The 20,595-nt window shown below is 38.8% G+C and overlaps 1 protein-coding gene across 19 annotated transcripts in view; it reads left to right on the top strand.

The window, feature by feature from the left end:
- Window positions 1-20,595, top strand: part of kcnma1a (potassium large conductance calcium-activated channel, subfamily M, alpha member 1a) — a 147,317-nt gene that overhangs the window by 39,578 nt on the left and 87,144 nt on the right. For all 19 annotated transcript variants that reach the window (XM_053232798.1, XM_053232808.1, XM_053232811.1 and 16 more), the window contains one exon: window positions 3,775-3,930. In XM_053232798.1, the coding sequence (XP_053088773.1) occupies window positions 3,775-3,930 (156 nt within the window). The remainder of the gene's footprint in view (window positions 1-3,774; window positions 3,931-20,595) is intronic.

Consider the following 20,595-nt stretch of genomic DNA (forward strand, 5'->3'; position numbering starts at 1 on the left):
TACACTAAAGCTTATTGTTGGCTGAGGTTTTTATACAGAGATCTTGTGCCTCGCCTCCAGAGTTTGTTGATGAAAAATATCCTCATTCATTTTTCCCATAGGAAATGTGAGATTTTGTTTGGGCTGTATTTCTTCACATATTAGTTTTCTGGCAGAAAAATTGTGGAATCAGCACCAAAAGCAATGTTTTACTGACAAGTTATAAGTACCTACCCAGAAAAACTACATGTACTGGTAGACATGTAGCTGAAATGCTGTTGTTCTGCAGCAGCATTTGGGTAAGGAAGTCTTCCCAAATGCCTGAACATAAGTTTAAGCATTTGTCACAATTTATATAGCTATTTCTGACATTTGAAAAAAAGAATTAGATACAGGGAAAAAGACAACGCTTATCTGTGGCTATATTAGATGTGAGGATTATCTCGAAACATTGCTCAGTTCAGTTCAGTAAACACATTTGCTTATTTTGTAAAATTTTATTGATACACGTCACGTAAAGTTTGTTATTGCATTAATTGAGATTTATTATCATTAGCCTTTAATGCTCCTGATATTTTTTCCAGTAGCATTTCAAAGTTAGAACCAAGGTTTCTGTACATGTTTATGTATGTTTTACAGATGATGAAGAGGCCATCTCAAACAGTTTGACATTTGATGACAACATTACTATTCCTCTGGAATTAAAACATGCAATTTCTACATAGGATACAGCGTACCTCTTACCTGTACACTGTTTCTATTCTCGGGCAGGTGGGAGCGGGTAGGTGGGAGCGGGTAGTCACGTGAAGTAAAGGGGACTGCTGGTGGGCAGTAACCAGCTGACTGTAGCTAAAAGACAAGCTCTTGTTGATGGGTTTCGGTCTTTCCTCCGGTGCTCAGGAACTGTGACAGTCACACTGATGTTTATAATAATTATTGTATTTTCATAACACTTGTGTAATACCTAGTATTTGCCAGTCACGAACACTTGGGCTGCACTCAGACTGCATTCTCTCATACTAAATAGTAGGTCAGTACACCATTGGTCTCTTTACACTTTAGGCATGCTAAGTTTGCATTGTGTGGTTTGGCACAGTGTGCACTAAATAGCCTTGAATTCTATCTGAATATGTGCCCTTGCAGCTGTGAGATCAATGCGCACAGTGGAGTGCAACATAACCCACAGTATGAAACATCCTTCCGCGTGTAACAAAAAAGTTCTGTAGTGAACAATCAAGTGGTGCTGTGCAAGAAACCAGTCTGGCAGAAATGTGAAAACTAAAAGCTAATGTTCTTAATATTCTATTAAAAGGCTCTTTCCAAACTAATTATTTCCATTTGTTGGTTGTGTGGATTTGAGAGAGTCACAGCCTCTCAGTTCAGGTGTGTGCAAGACTTGATTAAATCCCACTCTCACTCCTTTTTAAAAGAATTCTAACCAGTCCAGTCCACTCCTGCAGTTAGTTTTGCATGAACCTGTATGATATTTTCTAACAAACGTAATTGGTTCTATTTTCCAAAATGTAAACCAATTAGTAATTTAAACCACAGCAACCAGTGTTTACTAAAGATCCACCATGTTCGTTATGCTTCCATGATAACGATCATGCCCGTTTCTCTGTCCCATCAGCTTCATAACTTACCACCCACTCCCACCTCATGACAGTAAAAACCGAAAACTTAACTATAACCAAAAACTTTTTTATTGTGTCCCGAGGGGTCCCAGCCCTGATGCACACCTGTACTCTGTGGTAGATAAACCTGACACCTAATTTACGGTTAACTATCCAGTCAAATGAAGGAATCACAGTAATTGTGGCTGGGTGATGTGTAATGTTTTGTAACACTTTAAGTAGCATTTTAAATAACATTAGTTATAGGGATGTGCTGATACAAGACTATCAATATAAGGCTGTGTGACCTGTCTTGGTAACTGATTGAATTTGTCATATTCTCTGGTCTGATTCACTGACGCATTTTATGGTGTGAGTGTGTGTTATGTTTACTGTTACAACACAGATCATCCACATCTTCAGACACAAATTGTGTTTAAAAAAGTCCTGCACATCATACCTCTGGGATTTTACCTGACTAGGCTGCAGAAGTATGCAGAGTTAGTTTGATTTCATTGAAGACGTCTGTATCTGGATTTCTTCCAGAATAACTATCAGAAGACTTCTGTGACGTTAACGTTTGGTTATGGCACAACTGTGAGGTCGTCTGTTATCCATAGCTATGTATGGCACCCACTGTTTCATGTCAGATAAAGACCATACTGAACAGCAGAGATTGTAGGTCTTAAAAAAAGCATATGTGATGGCTGTGCTTCCATCCACCTACCTGACTGGGAGTTATTGTGTACCCTGCTGATGTAAGCCCAATATGCTGCGATGACTTCCTGAGCCTGTGAATCATAGCAGTGCACTATTTGGCCTACACTCTGCTAGGTGTGCTGTATGTGTCAGGCAGTGTGAGATATGACACACACACACACACACACACACTCACTACCTCTCCACACTGGAGCCATGTATGACGTGTTCATAAACTTTAGTGTGAGTCATGGCAATGAAGTTAGAAGGGTGTTTTTAAAACATATTGCATCCTTCTTTCCTATAGTGCTGAAACAAATTACACACACACACACACACACATATGTATATATATATGTATATATATATATATATATATATATATATCTTTATATTATATATATATCTTTTTTATTATTTTTGGTTATTAATTGATTAACGATTACTCCTTGTATTTTAATACTTTCCCATTTTCTAACTCTATGTAAATTATATTTTGCTTACAAAAGCATTTCACTCATTGCACTGTGTATGGTTGTGTGTGTGACAAATAGAATTTGAAGTGAATTTACAGTACATTTACAATAATAAATTTAGCTATAATTGAAATACAAGGTGTCTCAAAAGTCTTCATACACAGGGGACTATGTATGCCAGCACCACGTCAGTTGTATCTTTGTCAATGGATGCTCGTGGACGTCCACTTCTCGGTTGAATTTGTTCGTAAGTTTGGCAACAGGGTCGGGTGTCTGAGTGATATATCCTATTTTTTGGTACTAGACATGAGCATCATTACTGACGTCCTGTGCAAAGTTATTACTCTCATACTGCGATCAGAAATGAAGATAAAGGAGCAAACAGATAACGTATACAGACAGTATGACCGCTCATTTTAGTTATTTATTAAAGAAGAAGAGAGCACAACTTGACCTTTTGTTCTCAAAACCTGTATTTGGCATGAAACCTTCTTTCCGTATATGGTCTGACCAAATAAGCTTTAAGCTGTAAGTGCGCAACCTTTATGTTGGAACAGAAATCAGTCAGTCTCTTTCTTGTGTTCATTAAAAAGAAAACACAATTTGTCTTAACAGTGTGTAAGGGACTGAAACCAGTCCTGTACACAGCACTAGCTATATGGTGAGAAGACACAACAGAAGCAGCGGTGCTGTCCAGCGAATGTGCTCTTACAATTTAATGCATTTTTGCCGTTGGCTACATAACACATCAGCTATAAAAATTCATGTTGTTCAAGTTAGCAATTATATTGACTAATCATTGCAGCACCGCTTTCCTATTATATAAATGAAAAGTAGTAATGAATGAAGGCAGAGAAGGTTTCACTCCATCTCACATCCTCTCCTAAAACTACTATTTACTGCACTGAGCCATGTTTGAAAAATTATGAATTGTAAAAATATCTTGTATGCTTTATGACAGTCACTTTTGTTGTGTGTGTGTGTGTGTTTGTGTGTATTTGTGGCAGGAGGCCCAGAAAGTGAATAACGGGCAGGCAGATGGGCCACTGAAGAGCCAGGATGAGAAGGATGATGCGCCAGCTAGTGAGGTGGGCTGGATGACCTCAGTAAAAGACTGGGCCGGAGTCATGATCTCAGCACAGACTCTCACAGGCAGAGTACTGGTGAGTGTAGAAAACACACACACAAAAAACAACAACAGGCAAATCTAGTCTCAGTCACTCCCACTCACCTTTCATTGAAATTATCCATCGACAAACCTAATGTCTACTGATCACATCCCTGTCTCACAGATGTACAGAAAGCTGTGACTATGCTAGCACTGTTATTGATAGAAGTGATACTAATTATATTTAGCTTTGAAACCTGTTACATATACAGCAATTTGACAGTACTGGTAGATTAGTAATTCACTGCATTATTTGTAACAACACACAAATTGTGGTATGAGCTGTAACAAGTCAGTATGTGTGGCTTATAGTGTTTTTATCATCATGTCTGAATGATAGTTTGAGAATTGAGACTGAATGATGAGACAAACTGGGCGGTCTATGTCATCTCAGCTATTACAGCAAGCACCTCAGCCATCAGTAAACGGGTCAATTAACTATGAATTATTGAGGTAATGTACCACATAATGAAGATTGTTTACTTTGGGTGGACTGGGCAAATGAGAGCTCCTCCATTTTTATGACCTTACGAATGAAATCTGGAAGGCCCTGTGTTTTAGGACGTGCACTCATCTGGGCCTACTGAGGCATCTGTGATATCTTGTGTACTGAAAGGAATATGAGGTTGGATTGCAGCATGTTTTACATTTCATGTGCATCATGAACACAGCCAAAGCAAATGGCTGAACCTTTACTGGGCCTGGACTAGTATTTCTGTCTTTCATGTCACTCAGCTGTTCACAACAGTGTAGCCAAGATAGTTATATAATAAGATCGCTCTCAAGTGCTGTGGATGTTTTTATGCGTGAAAGGGATTTATTTTCAGGGATTAGTGGTAGTCATTATGTATAAATGAGCTTCTTCCTTTTACTAGTTCTAGGAACTCATTAAGAAATCTGCAGAGGTGTTTGTAATTGTCACAACATTTTGTAAAGTGAATAAACAATAAGCAGTAAGAGATACTGTGTGAAATGGACAGAGTACCTGTAGAAAGTTTGGACACACCTGACTGAATTTATGCTTTTCAGTTTCTTAAAGACATTCTGATCTAAAACCTTAAGTGCTTGAAATTTGTTTCTAAGACAAATGCAGATAGTGAGGAGTGGTTAACTTGTGTATTATTTCCAAATAAAAGGTATAAAATGTCTTCAAATATTTCTGGGGTTTTCATTTTCAGTTATTATGTTTATTATTGGGATTTTGTGGTTATAGGCCTGTTTAACTGGTGACTTGAATCAGTGTTAATCCAAACCTCAATAACCTAAAAAAGTGTAGGTCTATAAATAATGTCCAGGAATATAAAAATGGTCTGTGGCTCCAATAAATAGCCAAAATATTATTGTATATTTGAATTATAAAATAAATCTGTACTGAGTGGGGTCCGTTGGATTTATTTTATAGTTAAAGAGGTCCCTGGAAGCAAAAAGTTTGAGAACCCCTGTTTTATATTAGTCTGGTGATTGTTCTCTTTAATGGAATAATTACCCCTTTTAGTGTGTAATTATTCTGATACTCATAGATTCAGTGCATATGTTTGGACGAGCTGTAACACAAATGTCTCCGTCAGCGTTCAGCGACTATGTGTTGAAATTTCAACATGATTTCAGCACAGTCTTTCTCTACTGTCTGCCTGTCAATTATATTGCACATGCATTGGCAGCCCCTTTATAAAGGTAGGATAATAATGAACAGAAAGCATATCCCTACTATGATGGAGCAGAGATTTTGTGAGAAATCTTATGAAAGCAGTGGCAGAAAAGACTGACACTCAACTAGAAGTTTTGGTTTAACCATTACCCGTGATACCTTAGACTTAAAGTCAAGAGAAAATGAAAAGAGGATTAAAAAGCATCCAGAGATTTGAAGGGTCTGAAAACTGATACTGAGCTTCGTTTACTTCTGTTTGACATGTGAAAAGTCCTACCCTCACAGAGTCTAACATTAAAAACCAACACAGCACAGTTTGCTAGGCAAAAGCTGGTATTTAGTTGTGTATCAAAGCCTACAAAAGTGGTGTTGTGGATGTAGACTTTTAATCCAACAGAGCAGATAAACACAAAGCCAGTTGTACACTTTTGATCAGTGTAGGGATAACTCTGGAATGTGCATAAGTGTGATCTGTGGAACCAAAGGCTGCACCCACACTGGTACTCTGGATCATGATGCTACATGATGATATTTAGTGTACTACACATTTGCATGTTTTTGAAGGGAGGGGAATTGGAGAGGGGTTTAGATGGAGGTGCAGATTGAAGAGAGCTGATGGAGTCTGGGTGGCTTCTCTTGGCAGAAGTTGGAAAAATTGGCAAAATAGATTATGTTGGCTTTAGTTGGCAGTACATTAAATGAGCAAATTTTTTTAGTTAGCCCTGAAGACCATTGTTTTTCTGTTATCCCTGGCCAGATGTTAAAAGATCTCCTAGATAGCTTGAAATGAAAAATACAAAATTAACCTGGTGTCATTACATAAACTGCATAAATAGGTAATATATAGAATGTGAGCGTATATGTGTGCGTGTGTGTATTCTGGAGGATGTGGAAAGTGAGTTAGAGGACCCTGCGTCCTCCTTCACTACCTCCATGCTGACCTTTCATTTAAGAGGGGGCTATTTCATTTAAGGCCTGGGCCATCTCTCAGCTGTAATGTAATTGAGGGAGTGGGAGTATCGTGCTGGAGCTGTGGCAGCACTGCGAGCATTATGCACCTGACTGCTGGGCCAGCTGGAGCGCTTTATCACATCCATAAATCAACTCCCAATCTTCTGTGTTCCACCAGTCTGTCCCTCCTGCTCTTGCACCCTGACCACTAAAGAAACCGAACATTGGTGATATATGGTGGAGAGAATGTGGAGACACTTTCATTCTTTTTTGACCTTCTCTACAGAAGTTCCCAGTCACCTGTGGACTACCACGTGGTCATGGCTCATTTGATACCGAGCTGTCATTAGGATGACGAACAGTTACCAAATAAATTAGTGAAATGAAACTGCACTGCCAAAAGAGTGTATTTGACAGCCAACACACATACCAGTGCATACTGATACCTCCAAATACTTGCATGATTAGAACTCTTGCCCACACACGCACACACACACACACACACACACACACACACACACACTCCGTTATACACTAACTATATACATACCACACAGCATCATCCATCATTTGGACAGCTCTCCACCATATTCACGATCTCCCACAATCCTAACGAACCTTGCTTTCGCAGTCAATACAGCCCATGCTTCTGTTTAGAAGACTAACAGTTTGTCAGCTAGCGGGTGCATGGCTGGGTGTGGATGCATGATGAATGATGTATGTTAGAGTCTCTTGTAAAGAACTGGTCTCCGCCTTTTTCTTCACTACTATAGAACCATTTCCTTCTGTCCACTTTTTTTAAACAATTGCCTGGCTGTTAATATTGTTCTGTCTACTTCAGTTAGGACATTAGTGACATAGTGACAGCAAATTTAGAGCACTGCATGTGCTCACACACACACACACACACACACAGAATGTGAATCAGTATCTGTTTATTTGCCAGACATGTTAAATATACAAGGATTTTGTCTTATGAGTGCATATGTAACCTATGAAACAAGAAGTAAAATAAATAGGTGGATAAGCTAACCTGAAATAAACAGGATAAATACTTTGAGTAAATATAGTAAATACATGTAATATAGGCATAATATATCATATATAATATAATGTGTAACTGACACATTAATGTACAGATGATATTGTAGTAGATTTAGAAATTGGGGCAGAAAGATGATTCTGGACTGGTCAGATTAAAATGATCAGGAATGTGGGTCAGAGACCATGTGAACTAAAACTGGTCATCTAAACTATGTTTAACTAAAATATTCCTCAGGTCATGTTTGATATCAATTTAATCCATATTTCATGGTGAACATTGTGACATCGTAAGTATCATACAAGTTTAGCAAATAACATTTACAGTATATGATTTTATATTTTGCAATGTGTGTTTGTTCTTGCTACATACACACACCTACACTGACACACATACATACTGGGACCATTTGGTCTACACAGGAGACCTTATTATATTGTTCCAAAGACTCATTCTTAGGAACCTAATTATATAACACCCTAGGGTGAGATTACCTAACTTGGGGTTCACCCTGCCTTAAAATACATTGTGTCTCTCCCATTTGGTACTCTGGTCATTATACATTTCAGAGAGGCTCAGAGGTATAAAAAGGTATGCAAGATGCATTTACCATCAAACATCCTATGCCCCTGATTGTGATTCTGTATATTGTGCATTTGTCTTTTGTACAGTAAACCCACTTATTACTTTCACTAGCTAAAAGATTAGTTGTAGTGGAATTAATGAAAGATTAGTTGATTTGGAATCAGGTATATTAAGTTAGATTATTAAATTGGAGTCAGATATTTAAGTTAACAATTATTATATAAATTGGAGTCAGATATTTCAGTCATAAATATCATTTAACATTCAGCCGCACCTATTTCCATCTTTGGTCATAGTAGAGCAGTGGACTAATATAACATCACCTTATATTTTAGTGCTACAATATACATTCACAGAGCACTTTATTAAGAACACCTGTACACATCATCATTCATGCAGTTATCTAATCAGCCAGTTGTCTGGCAGCAGTGCAATGCATAAAATCACGCAGATACAGGCCAGTAGCTTCAGGTAATGTTCACCAACCACCAGAATGGGGACAAAAATGTGATCTCAGTGATTTTGACCGTGGCAAGATTATTGCTGGCAGACAGGCTTCTTTCAGTATTTCTTTAACTGCTGATCTCCTGGGATTTTCACACACAACATTCTCTAGAGTTTACTCAGGATGGTGCAATGAAGAAAAAACATCCAGGGAGTGGCAGTTCTGCAGACGGAAATGCCTTGTTGGTGAGAAAAGTCAACGGAGAATGGCCAGACTGGTTCAAGCTGACAGAAAAGCTATAGTAACTCAGATAGCCACTCTGTACAATTATGGTGAGCAGAAAAGTATCTCAGAATGCACAACACGTCAAAACCTTGGGGCAGATGGGCTACAATGGCAGAAGACCACATCGGGTTCCACTTCTATCAGCCAAGAACGGAAAGCTGGGGCTGCAGTGGGCACAGGCTCACCAAAACCGGACAGCTGAAGAATGGAAAAACGTAGCCTTGTCTGATGAGTCTCGATTTCTGCAGAATTTGACACCAACAGCATGAATTTATGGACCCAACTTGCATTGTGTCAACAGTCCAGACTGGTGGAGATGGTATAATGGTGTGGGAATGTTTTCTTGGCACACTTTGGGCCCATTAATACCAATCAATCACCTCTTGAATACCATGGCCTATTTGAGTATTGTCGCTGACCATGTGCATCCCTTCATGGCCACAATTTACCCATCTTCTAATGGCTACTTCTAATGCACCATGTCACAAAGCAAAAGTCACCTCAGACTGGTTTCACTGACAATGAGTTCAGTGTTCTTCAGTGGCCTTCCCAGTCACTGGATCTGAATCCAGTAGAACACCTTTGGGATGTGGTAGAACAGGAGATTCGTAGTATGAAATTGCACCTGAAAAAACTGCAGGAATTGTGTGATGCAATCATGTCAGCATGGACCAGTGAGTGTATTTGTACAGTGAAATCCTGTGCTGTGGTTCAGGTTAAAATGCAAAATGTCCATTGTGGTTGATGAGAGCTACCACTATAAGGAAGCATTAACAGTGGGTTTTCACTTTTAAAGGATGTGTATGCGAAATTAACCACAACCAGAAGTTAATTTCACATACCCACATACCACATCCACCACATGTAAAAACCTACATTTCACCAGGCAGATTTTACATGTCCGATGTGACTGCTGCTTAAGGAAAAAAGCTGTAGCCTGAAAGGCTGACAAATTATAAATTATAAATTATAATATCCTACGTCCTATAACATCCAAGGGTAACAATGTTGTTCCCCTTTCGGCTGGTCACCACAGCGGATTATTGTGTTTTTTTTTTTTTTTTAAAACACCGGATGACCTTCCTGATGCAACCTTCCCCAATTTCATCCCGGCTTGGGACCAGCACTGGAAGTGCACTGTCTTGGTTCCCTGGCCAGGAATCAAACCCGGGGTATGGCGGCGAGAGTACTGAGGCCTAACCACTAGTCCTCCAGGGACATCCAAGGGTAACAATATTTAATTGTACTTAAATTAGCACTTTCACAGGAAAAAAAAAAAAAAAATTACCTCCCCAACAGAGTTTTGGACTGATGGTATTCCTAGTTTGTGACCTAGCGAGCCAATATCAGAATGTATTTTTGATAGACTTCAAAGCACTATTGTAAGTCGCTCTGGATAAGGGCGTCTGCCAAATGCCATAAATGTAAATGTAATTGTATTTATATATGGTTTTAGTTCATGTCATTAAAAAAGGGATTGTACATGTAAATATAAACATCTGTGAGAAGATAAGAAAGTTTTATGGGATGGCCACAATTATGTATTTGCCTGGTTGAACTGCCACCTGTGCTGCTGGGTCCTGGCTTCGCCTCCTCCATTTACACACCTGACCTTCACACTTTATTACAGCTAAAGCATGTCTTAGAGATAAAACTGATTAAATTAAAAAAGATTAAAAAAGAAAACCATGGGAAAGGTGGAAAAGACGGGTGCTTTTTTTGGAAACTGGTCTTCATTATGGGAGTAAAGCTCTGAGCTACACGCTTCCTCCCTCCTCATCACACCCTCACAGCTACTCGCTTTCGCTCATCCTCTCTCTGCCTCTGCCTCTCACACACTCCAGGACAGAGGTGGGACTCCACTGCATACTGTGTGCCTGTATGTGTGTGTGTATGTGAGTGAGAAGCAGCATGAGAGGGATGTGTGACTCTCTTCTTCTCTTCCACAGAGTGTTGCTGTTCAGCCCAACACCTTTCTCTCCTACTGTGATCTGAGCTACTTTACAAATGCTACTCTTTACATACTTCATACACACTGACACACTGTGACTGCATTCATCATACACATACTATCAGAAGGAACAATATGTGGGTGTTTTTGTTTACATAATTGATGCAACTGTTAGTGTCTATAGGTACTCTGTGTGTGTGTTTGTGTGTGTGAGTGTGTGGGTGGATGGACTCATGCCCTCTATCAGGGTTCTTCTGCAGCTTAAAATCGCAATGAGCATCCGTGTACGGCGAGCCTGGCCAGTAACCATAGAAACAGCGGTTTACCTTTGCTCCTGCGTGCGTTGTGCAGGAGTGCCAGCCTGTTTAGATTCACAGTGAAGTTGAGGGCTCTCTTCCTGCCTCCTCCCTTCAGCCTTAAACATTCACTTTGCAATGGCAAAAGACAAGAAAGCTGAGAATAACCTACTTTGGTGTGGACAGCTAGATAAGGGCATTAAGCTATGGATCCAGGGTGACATTGTGGCAAGTAAAGACTGAAAGCAATTGCCCTCGGACAAGCCCCCCCCCCCCCTTCTTCATTTGAATTGCTCGATGACTTTGTGGGCTTTGAAAGATCAAGTGTTTCCTGAGGGAGTTAATTTAATTACAAAATCTATCTAAATCCACCTATCATAATGTAACATTGTTACCAGAGACTCTGTCTCTTTCTCCTCAGCCCATGCTGAATTACATGTCTGAATACATGTCCTTTGTTTTGTCACTCTGTATTATATGTAAATTTTCAGGCCTTTTTTGTGTGTGAAATTACACTTCATATAAAATGTCACTTTGGTAATGACTGCACATTTACTGAGTCACTTCTTCATGTATCAGTCACACACAGTAATAACCAGCATGTGGCTGGACAGGTGTTAATATAAAGGTCATGCATGAGGAATGTCACCTGTGACTGAAAAGCACACACGTTCCTTTTGTTTTTGATTGTTTACTTTTTGCTTCTCCTGTGAAATTGTAAACAGGATACTCCAAGATGGCTGAGAAGACAACCCACTTATCTTGGCTTGCTCACCGTGGTGCTAAAACATTAGCACACACCTAAATGAGACTTTGGTTTTGTCATAAAGGATTACAGACTGGTTGGCCTGGCCTACAAATGTGATTTTTCTGTGTGTGTGGGGGTGGAAGTGATGAGAATAACAGCCAACAGGAACAACAGCCTTGGGCCTGAGCGCTGCTGCTCTGAACTCAGATGGGCTCTTTGTATGTGAATGCTATGCTCAAGATTTAAGCCATGAAGTCTGTTCCTAGATTCGCATACAACAGAACACTGCACTGTGAATTTCCTGCTTCCAGTGTTCCCGAAAGATAAATGAGTAAACATTCATTCCGTACAGTTTACCAGGAAACACATGTATGGGCAATTAAAAATTTTTTTTTCCTTTTTTACCTTGGACAGGAAGTGACTGAGCCTGTGTGTTGTGACCACAAGCCTCTGAGAATGAGACGTAGGAGAATGTTTGGCAGTGAGAGAATAACATGATGTCTCAGTTCATAGGAAGCATGACTAAACTTCAGCTGCAGTCTGGCATGACAACATGGCATGTACAAATGGACTGATGTCAAACTTCAGCTGCAGTCTGGCATGACAACATGGCATGTACAAATGGACTGATGTCAGTCACATAATGTATGTGTAAGAAGTCAAAAATCTAACAATTACCAGCAATATGTTGATGTTCTTACTGAGATATTTAAAATGTTGCCATTCAGATTTTACTGGCTATTACTGACTTACTTAATCTCCGGTGTGTACGATATAAACGCTGCCTGAATGAGGTTCTTATGAGTTACAGTATTCTTTGAAAGTGCTTTTTTTTGCCGTGGAGCAGAATCTGAAATTATTTATATGCACATTTTCTTTAAAAGCACTTCATAAAATTACCTAGATTTGAAAATATTTAAAATTGTCATCCTCAGAGAGAACCAGAAAATACAGTTAACTCCAGAAAGTTGAAAAAAAGTAGTATATTTCTCTGCAAAATTATGTTTCATAATAATTCATTCATTCATCTTTATTGGGTGCAAGGTGGAAATCGCAGGGCATGTCGCACACACAGACAGCCACACAGTCATTCACACCTAGGAGCATGTTTATGGGAGGATGGAGGAAACCTAAGATCCCAAAAGAAACCTACATGAACACAGGTAGTATATGCAAAATTTCACACAGACAGTAAACAAGCTCACTCTTCAACTAGGGACCCTGGAGCTGTGAGGTGGCAACGCTACCTGCTGCATAACTGTGCTGCCGTTAATGATAATAATAATAAACAAACAAACAAAACAACAACAATAATAATAATGTCATGATGATTAGCAAGTCTTTATTTTATGCCAGAGGCAACTAGGTTTGAACTAATATAAACTTAGTAAATATGAGGAAAAGAAATCAGGAATGACAGTTTGAATTTCACTGAGGAATGTAATTGAAAGTGAATCATTGTGGTTTTTTTTTTTTTCTTTTTCTTGAATGGTGCCTGTAATGCTAGAGGTGATTATATCTTATTTACCATCTATAAATGAAAATACAATTTTTGTTTTTAATTTTTTTATTCAAAGTGTGTGAGGGCAGGAGAGATTTAAGAAATGCAGCAGAGGCAGTCCACTCAGGGCTCTAATATTTCATGTGTGGATTTGTATGTGTATCTTAGCTCCATAGCAGGAAATGGGTAGAGGGGATGAATTGACTGTGCATTAGCAATTAGCTCCAATAGAGAATATTTCTAATTTGGTGTTAATCCTTCACTATTGTAAACTAATCAACAGGGGGTTCTGCTGTTGTCACTGGTGCTGCAGGAGAAATGCAACAAAACAACATTAGCAGTAATAAAAAATGCATTACATTTGTGTGAAGGATTTCTCTGTCAATTGACATATAATTTGCCTGTCATTGTTTGGCTTACAATGTGAATTTGTTTTTTTGAGGCTCGTAGAAAAAGCAGAGCCTCGCGTAGCTTCATTACTGTTTTGTAAGATTAGTTTTAAGCTGCACTTGGCTGTATTAAAATCAGCATCTATTTGAATATGATGTGCATGAATACTAATCGAGTCATTTGAAGCGCTGGGTTTAAATTGCAGAATATTTGTATGAGGCCGTGGGAGGATAACAGAAGTGGCTGGCCAGTGACAAGATCAGATTTGCATAATTCAATATCCATTTGTTTTTTTTTCCTTGAGGAACACATTTTCAGGCAGAAAAACAAACTCTGTCTTTGAGGAGGACTGAGCGGGATACTCTAAGATGGAGCACTCTCAGGAGAGGGCCAGGACTGCTTCTGCTGTTTCTATTTGGTCATACTCTCATACTTGACATTGTATAACCTTACTAACATTAGCCAAGGTAAGTTAGTTCCATAGCTAAAAGATTCTGGTTACCTTCCTTATTGTCTGGTACTCATTCATTTGGCCAATACCTTTTTATCCAAAGCAACTTCACAATTGAGAGAGGATACCAATTTAATTTAACTCCAGTTCTATTCAATTCAACTGAATTTCAAATGAGAGGAACCAAATTCAATAGGGAATGGATCCTTTTCTGGGTGACACCGGGTAGTGGGATTATGAATCATTACTCTTCCGCAATTATATACTTAGTCATACAGTGATAAGTGTGTAGAAAGGATGTTCAGTATGAGTATCAAGGTCTTTGTGATTACAGCAGCAGTTCTTAGGTACAAGTCTAGAGAATTCAGGTGAGATTATCCACTGAAGAAAGACTTGGATATAAACTGTTCTGGCAAGTGCAGATCCACAGCAGCAGAAAGTGAGTCATAAATGCAGAAGCTTCAAGCAGAAGCATAGTGTCAGGATAAATCAAGCAGGTCCACAGTAGCCACAGCAGTAAAAGTATGTCAGAATCTGGTTTTCAGGATTCACAATCTTCTGATTACAAGCCACCATTTACATAGTAGATTGGTTTAAGCCATTAAGGCTGTTTTTTAAAAATCACAAACTGAGCTCATGCTTCATGATCCTTTAGAGAAATTCTCGAAATTGAAAAATGTGAATATAAACATGTATTAACAAATTTGACACAATTACCAATGTATAGTCAGATTTAGCCATCCAAGACGAGTTGGGTGTGATTGCATTTTTGAGTGCAGTGGTACTTTAATTTGAGTAATTCCAGAAGAATTAAACCATTCTGCCATTTATGATTTCACGAGGTGAATGAGATAGGAAGCATTTCTGCTGCGCGTGCCATTCTCCTCATATTAATGCTGTCAGAATCTTCTCTACACTGACATATGAGAAAGTCTGCATATTCATTTGTATTGCATTAATCTGTCAGTCCAGTCAATGGCTATTGAACCCTATATTGATTGCAGTGCTGTTCTCTCTGAGGAAAGCTTATTTGTGTCTGTGTGGATATAGGTGGTTCAGTATACTCTTGGCTGTGGGTGTCGTCACACACAGCATTCCTGGCCAACATTCTAGCCTTCCCACTGGTGTGATTGCAATGGGTGTTACTGCTGAATCAGTACTGCAGTTACTTTGGACCTGCAGAGCTTTAAAATGGCTAGTGGGCTAGAAATAAATCTTATATACTAAACTGTGAATTTCATTAAAGTTTGAAATAGAAATGTTGCTTGTGAATGCTGTCTTTGCTTACTTTATACATGCAGGTTCAGCCCGTTGTGGCTACTTGTCTTTATCTCATGTGTCCATTGTCATTCTGTTGCCTATCAGCAGCTTGCTGTTTGACTACACAAAAACCACCAAGTTGGATGAGGTGAAGCATGATGGGATTTAGGGTGGTTAAAGACTTAAGAGACATGTCACTTCAAGGTGTGTGTTAAGACTAGGAAAGCAGCTGGCACTTAAGCAGTCAGTCCAGAGCTGCTCAGATTCACAATAACCTCGCAGCTTTTGTATACAAAAGGTAAAAACCTATTGGCTGTGTCTCAGAGTTCTCATTCTGTGCATGCTGGAGGTACAAACAGGTTTTGCTTTGGACTTAGACCCGGATTCTTCTGTTTGTGGGATGCTTCAGTGACAGGGCAGGTGAGACTGTATGCTGATCTCTCAGATGTGGAAAAGCAGATTTTGTCTGAACTGCCACATTAAAGATGAAATTCTCTCCAAATGTTAACATTTCACCTTTCCAAAACCCGTATGTAAGTCACTTTAATAAGGTTAAAATATGAATCCAATTTTTATTAACTGCTGTATTCACAAGTCTATAAAGCTTCAGTTGATGTTGATGTTAATATCCATTAGCACCTATGTGTTGCCTATGACCTATTCATCTGATGGTCCCATCTGACCTCTAGCTGTAGCCTGGCCTGTACACTCACTAATATCATACTTAAGGATTAGCAGCATGCCAGTCAAGCTGACATCTCAGACCCCAGAGTACTCTACAAATAAATATCTTTCAGTTGAAGCCAATTTATTCAAAGCACTTTAGGTATCAGACAGATTGGTTGTGCAGTGATTTTTTTTTTCCAGGAGCCTTGCCTGACTTCTCATGCAGAAGAATAATACAAAGCTAAGCAAAGAAGGGCTTTGGGTCTTAAAGACACTTTCTGTTGTTTATTTCATCTTGCCATTATTTAGCATTTTCTTCCTATCAGGAATTAATAATACTGAGTGCCTCATTAGCTGAATTCTTTAATTGTCAGATTGTGTGATCTTTGTGGTTGATTCCGTGGTTATACATTAACAGTTTACTAACAGTTTGCTTTGTGGACAAAGCATCCCGACCTATTGGGAAATTATAAAACCCTCTTCTGTAAACTAAAATGACATTATGTATGTTATGTAACATTATATTTATGCTTTGGTATTAATTCCTCACTATGTGGGCATAATTCAACACTGAATGTGGCCCATGAAGTGCTAATATTAAATGATTTTATCAGTCAACCAGTATATTAGTTGTGCCCTGTTTTTATTTCATGCTTCATCTTAGTGCATTTATATCAGTTAAATGGTGCAAACATTTTTGCCACAAATTGCATTCAGCTGGTGGTAAGGGTTAAATAACTGACAGATAATTTTGCTCAGGAAGTCAGAGAGTGGTCTGTTGAAAGCTTTAGTAGAGGTGCATCAACAGTCTTTGGTTTTTAGGATGCAACTCCAAAAAAAAAAAAAAAACAATGATGGATGCACCTTCTAGACCCTGTGGCATTGCAACACAAAGATCTGCCTATTGGGCGCTTACAATTGATAATTAAACCATATATTTCCACTTGACATTGGCACAAGGGAGAAAGATATTCAGCACTCTTAACTGTATAGATACATATATTGATTTAATTTTATGATGCTGCTGGTCTGTTATATGGGCAAACTGTATTCTCAAACATTCCCACAAGAGGGATGTTGCATCTCTCACATGGTGGGTGTTATCTTCTGTTCCCTGTGCACTTGACAGAAAACAGGCCCCTCTCCCTCAGATTCTCGGTCCTGTCAGCACCCACATCCTGCAGACTTAGACATCATCTAACTCTTTTGATAGATTGAGCAGCACCTTTAAAGGCCACATTGACAAGTCATCACTTACAGAGTAATTGCACATGCAAGGTCTTGTGCTATGATAGTATATACTGTTTTTTATGTCTCCCCCTTGTTCCATTTGGAGGCTGTAAAATCCATGTTGGTGATATTAGAACTATAAAATCCAGACAGGCTCTATAGCATTACTCAGCCTTGCAGATTTAGAACAGTTTTAATGAGTTTTTCTTGGGGTATTCCACATCAAGAATCACTTCTGATTTATCCTTGTTAATGTGTCAACACCACCTCCCAAAGAGCTGGTATTAAAAATTTGTTTATTCTGCCTTTTTGATGTGCATATAACATGAGCAACAGAGAGCATGCAATATTATAAATACTAATACTCTTCAGACAAAGCCTGCTTGGAGAATGTCGTTGTAGATGCCTCACACTGAATCACACTTTTTTATGAATTAGATCAGGATTCAGTCATGATCATACAACCTAAAGCAAGTGAAAGCTGTTAGCAGTTCTTGCTAACTTTCCCCAGACTTATACACCCCTCTCTTCCCACACCCTCAATTAAAATCTCTCTCTAAAGTCCACATGTGTGGGTACAGTAGAAGGAAGACTAGAGGAGCAGTGCTTTTGTTTAATGCAAGCTGTTTCATGACTCTTAGAAATATCTAACCTGACTGTCAAAACAAAAAGCCACTTTACCATCTGAAATATAAAGAAGGATGGATGATCATAAAGTGTGATTTGGATTATAGTATATTAGGTATTCAGATAGATAAGTAGGTACGAAACCATTAAAAGATTTCATAACTACAAAAAAAAAACATTGTTTAAGCCTAGCCATTAGGGCCTTTATCCATGTTGTAAACCTTTCATTATCAGTTTGCAGGAGAAATGAAGTCAGGAATTAATTAGGTAAAAAAAAATCTGTGTCACTATTGTCTCTCTTCTGAGACCAAATCAACCTAATTTCTCAGACTATATGGGATTATTTGTGAAAAAGAAGAACAGGAGAACCTGGTCTTTCCTTTTAGAAAAAGGAATTCAAGATGAGCTTGAGTTAGTTTTAAAATTAAAACAAGTTATATCTCATCAAATAAATGTTTAACCCAGATGAATACTTTAATGATTGTCATTTTTGAAGAACTTACTCTAATAGTGATTCTCCAAAGAATCACTCCAAATAAGCACTTACGTAGAATGCATAGACTATATATAGTTGACATTGGCCCCAGAGCGTCTGAATTTGCATTTTCAGGAACACCGGGAGCCAGGATTGTGTAAATAGCAATGTCCAATTGTAATCAGGAGAATGTGGTCTTAATTTCATCTGGCATTTTTCTTATTTTCTTCTTACCAGTTGGAAACTGGCATGCTCTAGGGAAGATGGTTCTGGAAAATGCCAATCACATATCTAAATCACATATCTCTTAATATTTTTAGTTATTGTACAGCTTTTGAATTTATTATTCTGTGATATATGCTGGGTGACGTGTTGGTGCAGCGGGTCGTGTTACCCTCCTCACAGCTCCAGGGTCTCTAGTTCAATACTGAGCTCAGGTTACTGCCTGTGCACGTGGGTTTGTTCTGGGTTTTCCGGTTTCCTCCCATCTCCCAAAAATATGCCTGCAGGTGGATTAGCTAGGATAAATTACCTCTAAGTTTGAATGGTTGTATGAATGTGTTTGTGAATGGTGCCCTGCAATGGACTGGCATCCATCCTGTTCAGAGTGTATTCCCACCTCACACCGAGTGTTCCCAGGATTCACCGTAACCCTGATGAGGATAAAGTGGTTACTGAAGATGAATACTGGTTTGTCCTGAGAGTACATGCACATAATTAGATGTTGTGCCAGTAACAAGGTCTGAGACTGCTGTCTGAGGTGCAGATGACTATCAGCAGCCCCCTGAGCAGTGGAGAGCTGAACAAATGTTAGATTATTTTGGTTCAGCAGTGCTTCCCTATGTGTAGTTTTGAGAAAATTGTTATAGCAGTTCTTTTGCATTTAACTGAATTTGCTCTTAATAATAGGAGACAAAATTGCTAATATTTCAGCTTTGCTTGACATTGGAAATTGTATGAAAAAAATACTTATTTTTTCTCTCTGGCAGCCATATTTTATGTAAACTGATTTAAATCCTAGCATGACCTTCCCTTTGCATTGCTCATAGTAAATGATGAAATTAATTTCAGTCTTGAGGACTTGCATTTACTATGTAATATCATTTTGTTAGTGCTTTTGTCAGGTGCAAGGACGGTTTTCCTTGACTCTCTCATGACACTAAAAAGACATATTAATGATTCAGTGTAGAACTTTGTTCATTATTGGATGCTTCATTACCACACTACTGGGTTACCAGTGTATGTTTGATCAAATTCATAGAGTAAATGTGTTTTAATTCCTTCTGTTTCTTTTAGTGTGTGTGTGTGTGTGTGTGTGTGTGTGTGTGTGTGCATGTGCATGTATCAAACGCTACTAGTCAATGCCTGTGCTGAATGTGTCAACCATGTTGGTCCAAGCATGAATCAGACTGCTCTAATCACTAATGACAGTTCACACAGTGACTCACACTAGCAGCAGTGCTGCAGCTCAAATAAAACCACAGCACCACACATATCCTCACATATAAAACACTCGTATTGCAGAGCTAATGCTGAATGCTCTGCCAATGCTCTCTTCCTTTTTGGCTCCTCTCCTTAGCAATAGTAGCATGTTCCTAAAATTATTTTGCCAGTGTGCACAAGTTTACCGACACATCTTGTTAACATATAGCAGAACTGAAAGACAATCTACAGATGATTTCTGGAGTTCATTCTAGGATGGCTTTCTTGTAAACTTATCTCCTTACAGGAGGAACTCGTACAGACAGACAGCAGTTTTGAAACACCTTTTTTATCTGTCCAATTCTGTGAAAGAGATTTGTCTTTGTCATGATTGTTTTTCAGTCCCTAAAATAGAGTAAAACAATGAACATGTACAATATACAGATTTATATGTCCGTGACAGCAGTGTGCCCAGACACTACTTCCCCTCCAAGGTTAAGCCCTAGAGGGGTATATATTTATTAGATTTAGGTGAAGGAGTGAGAGAGGGATCCAGCATGATGAGCAGTGGCTGCTGTAATTTTTATACAGGTTGTGATCAGGGTTGAAGAACCATTTTTTATCAGGGGAGTCTACAAATATGCAGTAAAAAACAGCAAAGCTCTGAAGATTCACTTAGTGGTTACT

Source organism: Pangasianodon hypophthalmus, chromosome 3, assembly GCF_027358585.1.
Source record: "Pangasianodon hypophthalmus isolate fPanHyp1 chromosome 3, fPanHyp1.pri, whole genome shotgun sequence".
Taxonomy (NCBI): Eukaryota; Metazoa; Chordata; class Actinopteri; order Siluriformes; family Pangasiidae; genus Pangasianodon; species Pangasianodon hypophthalmus.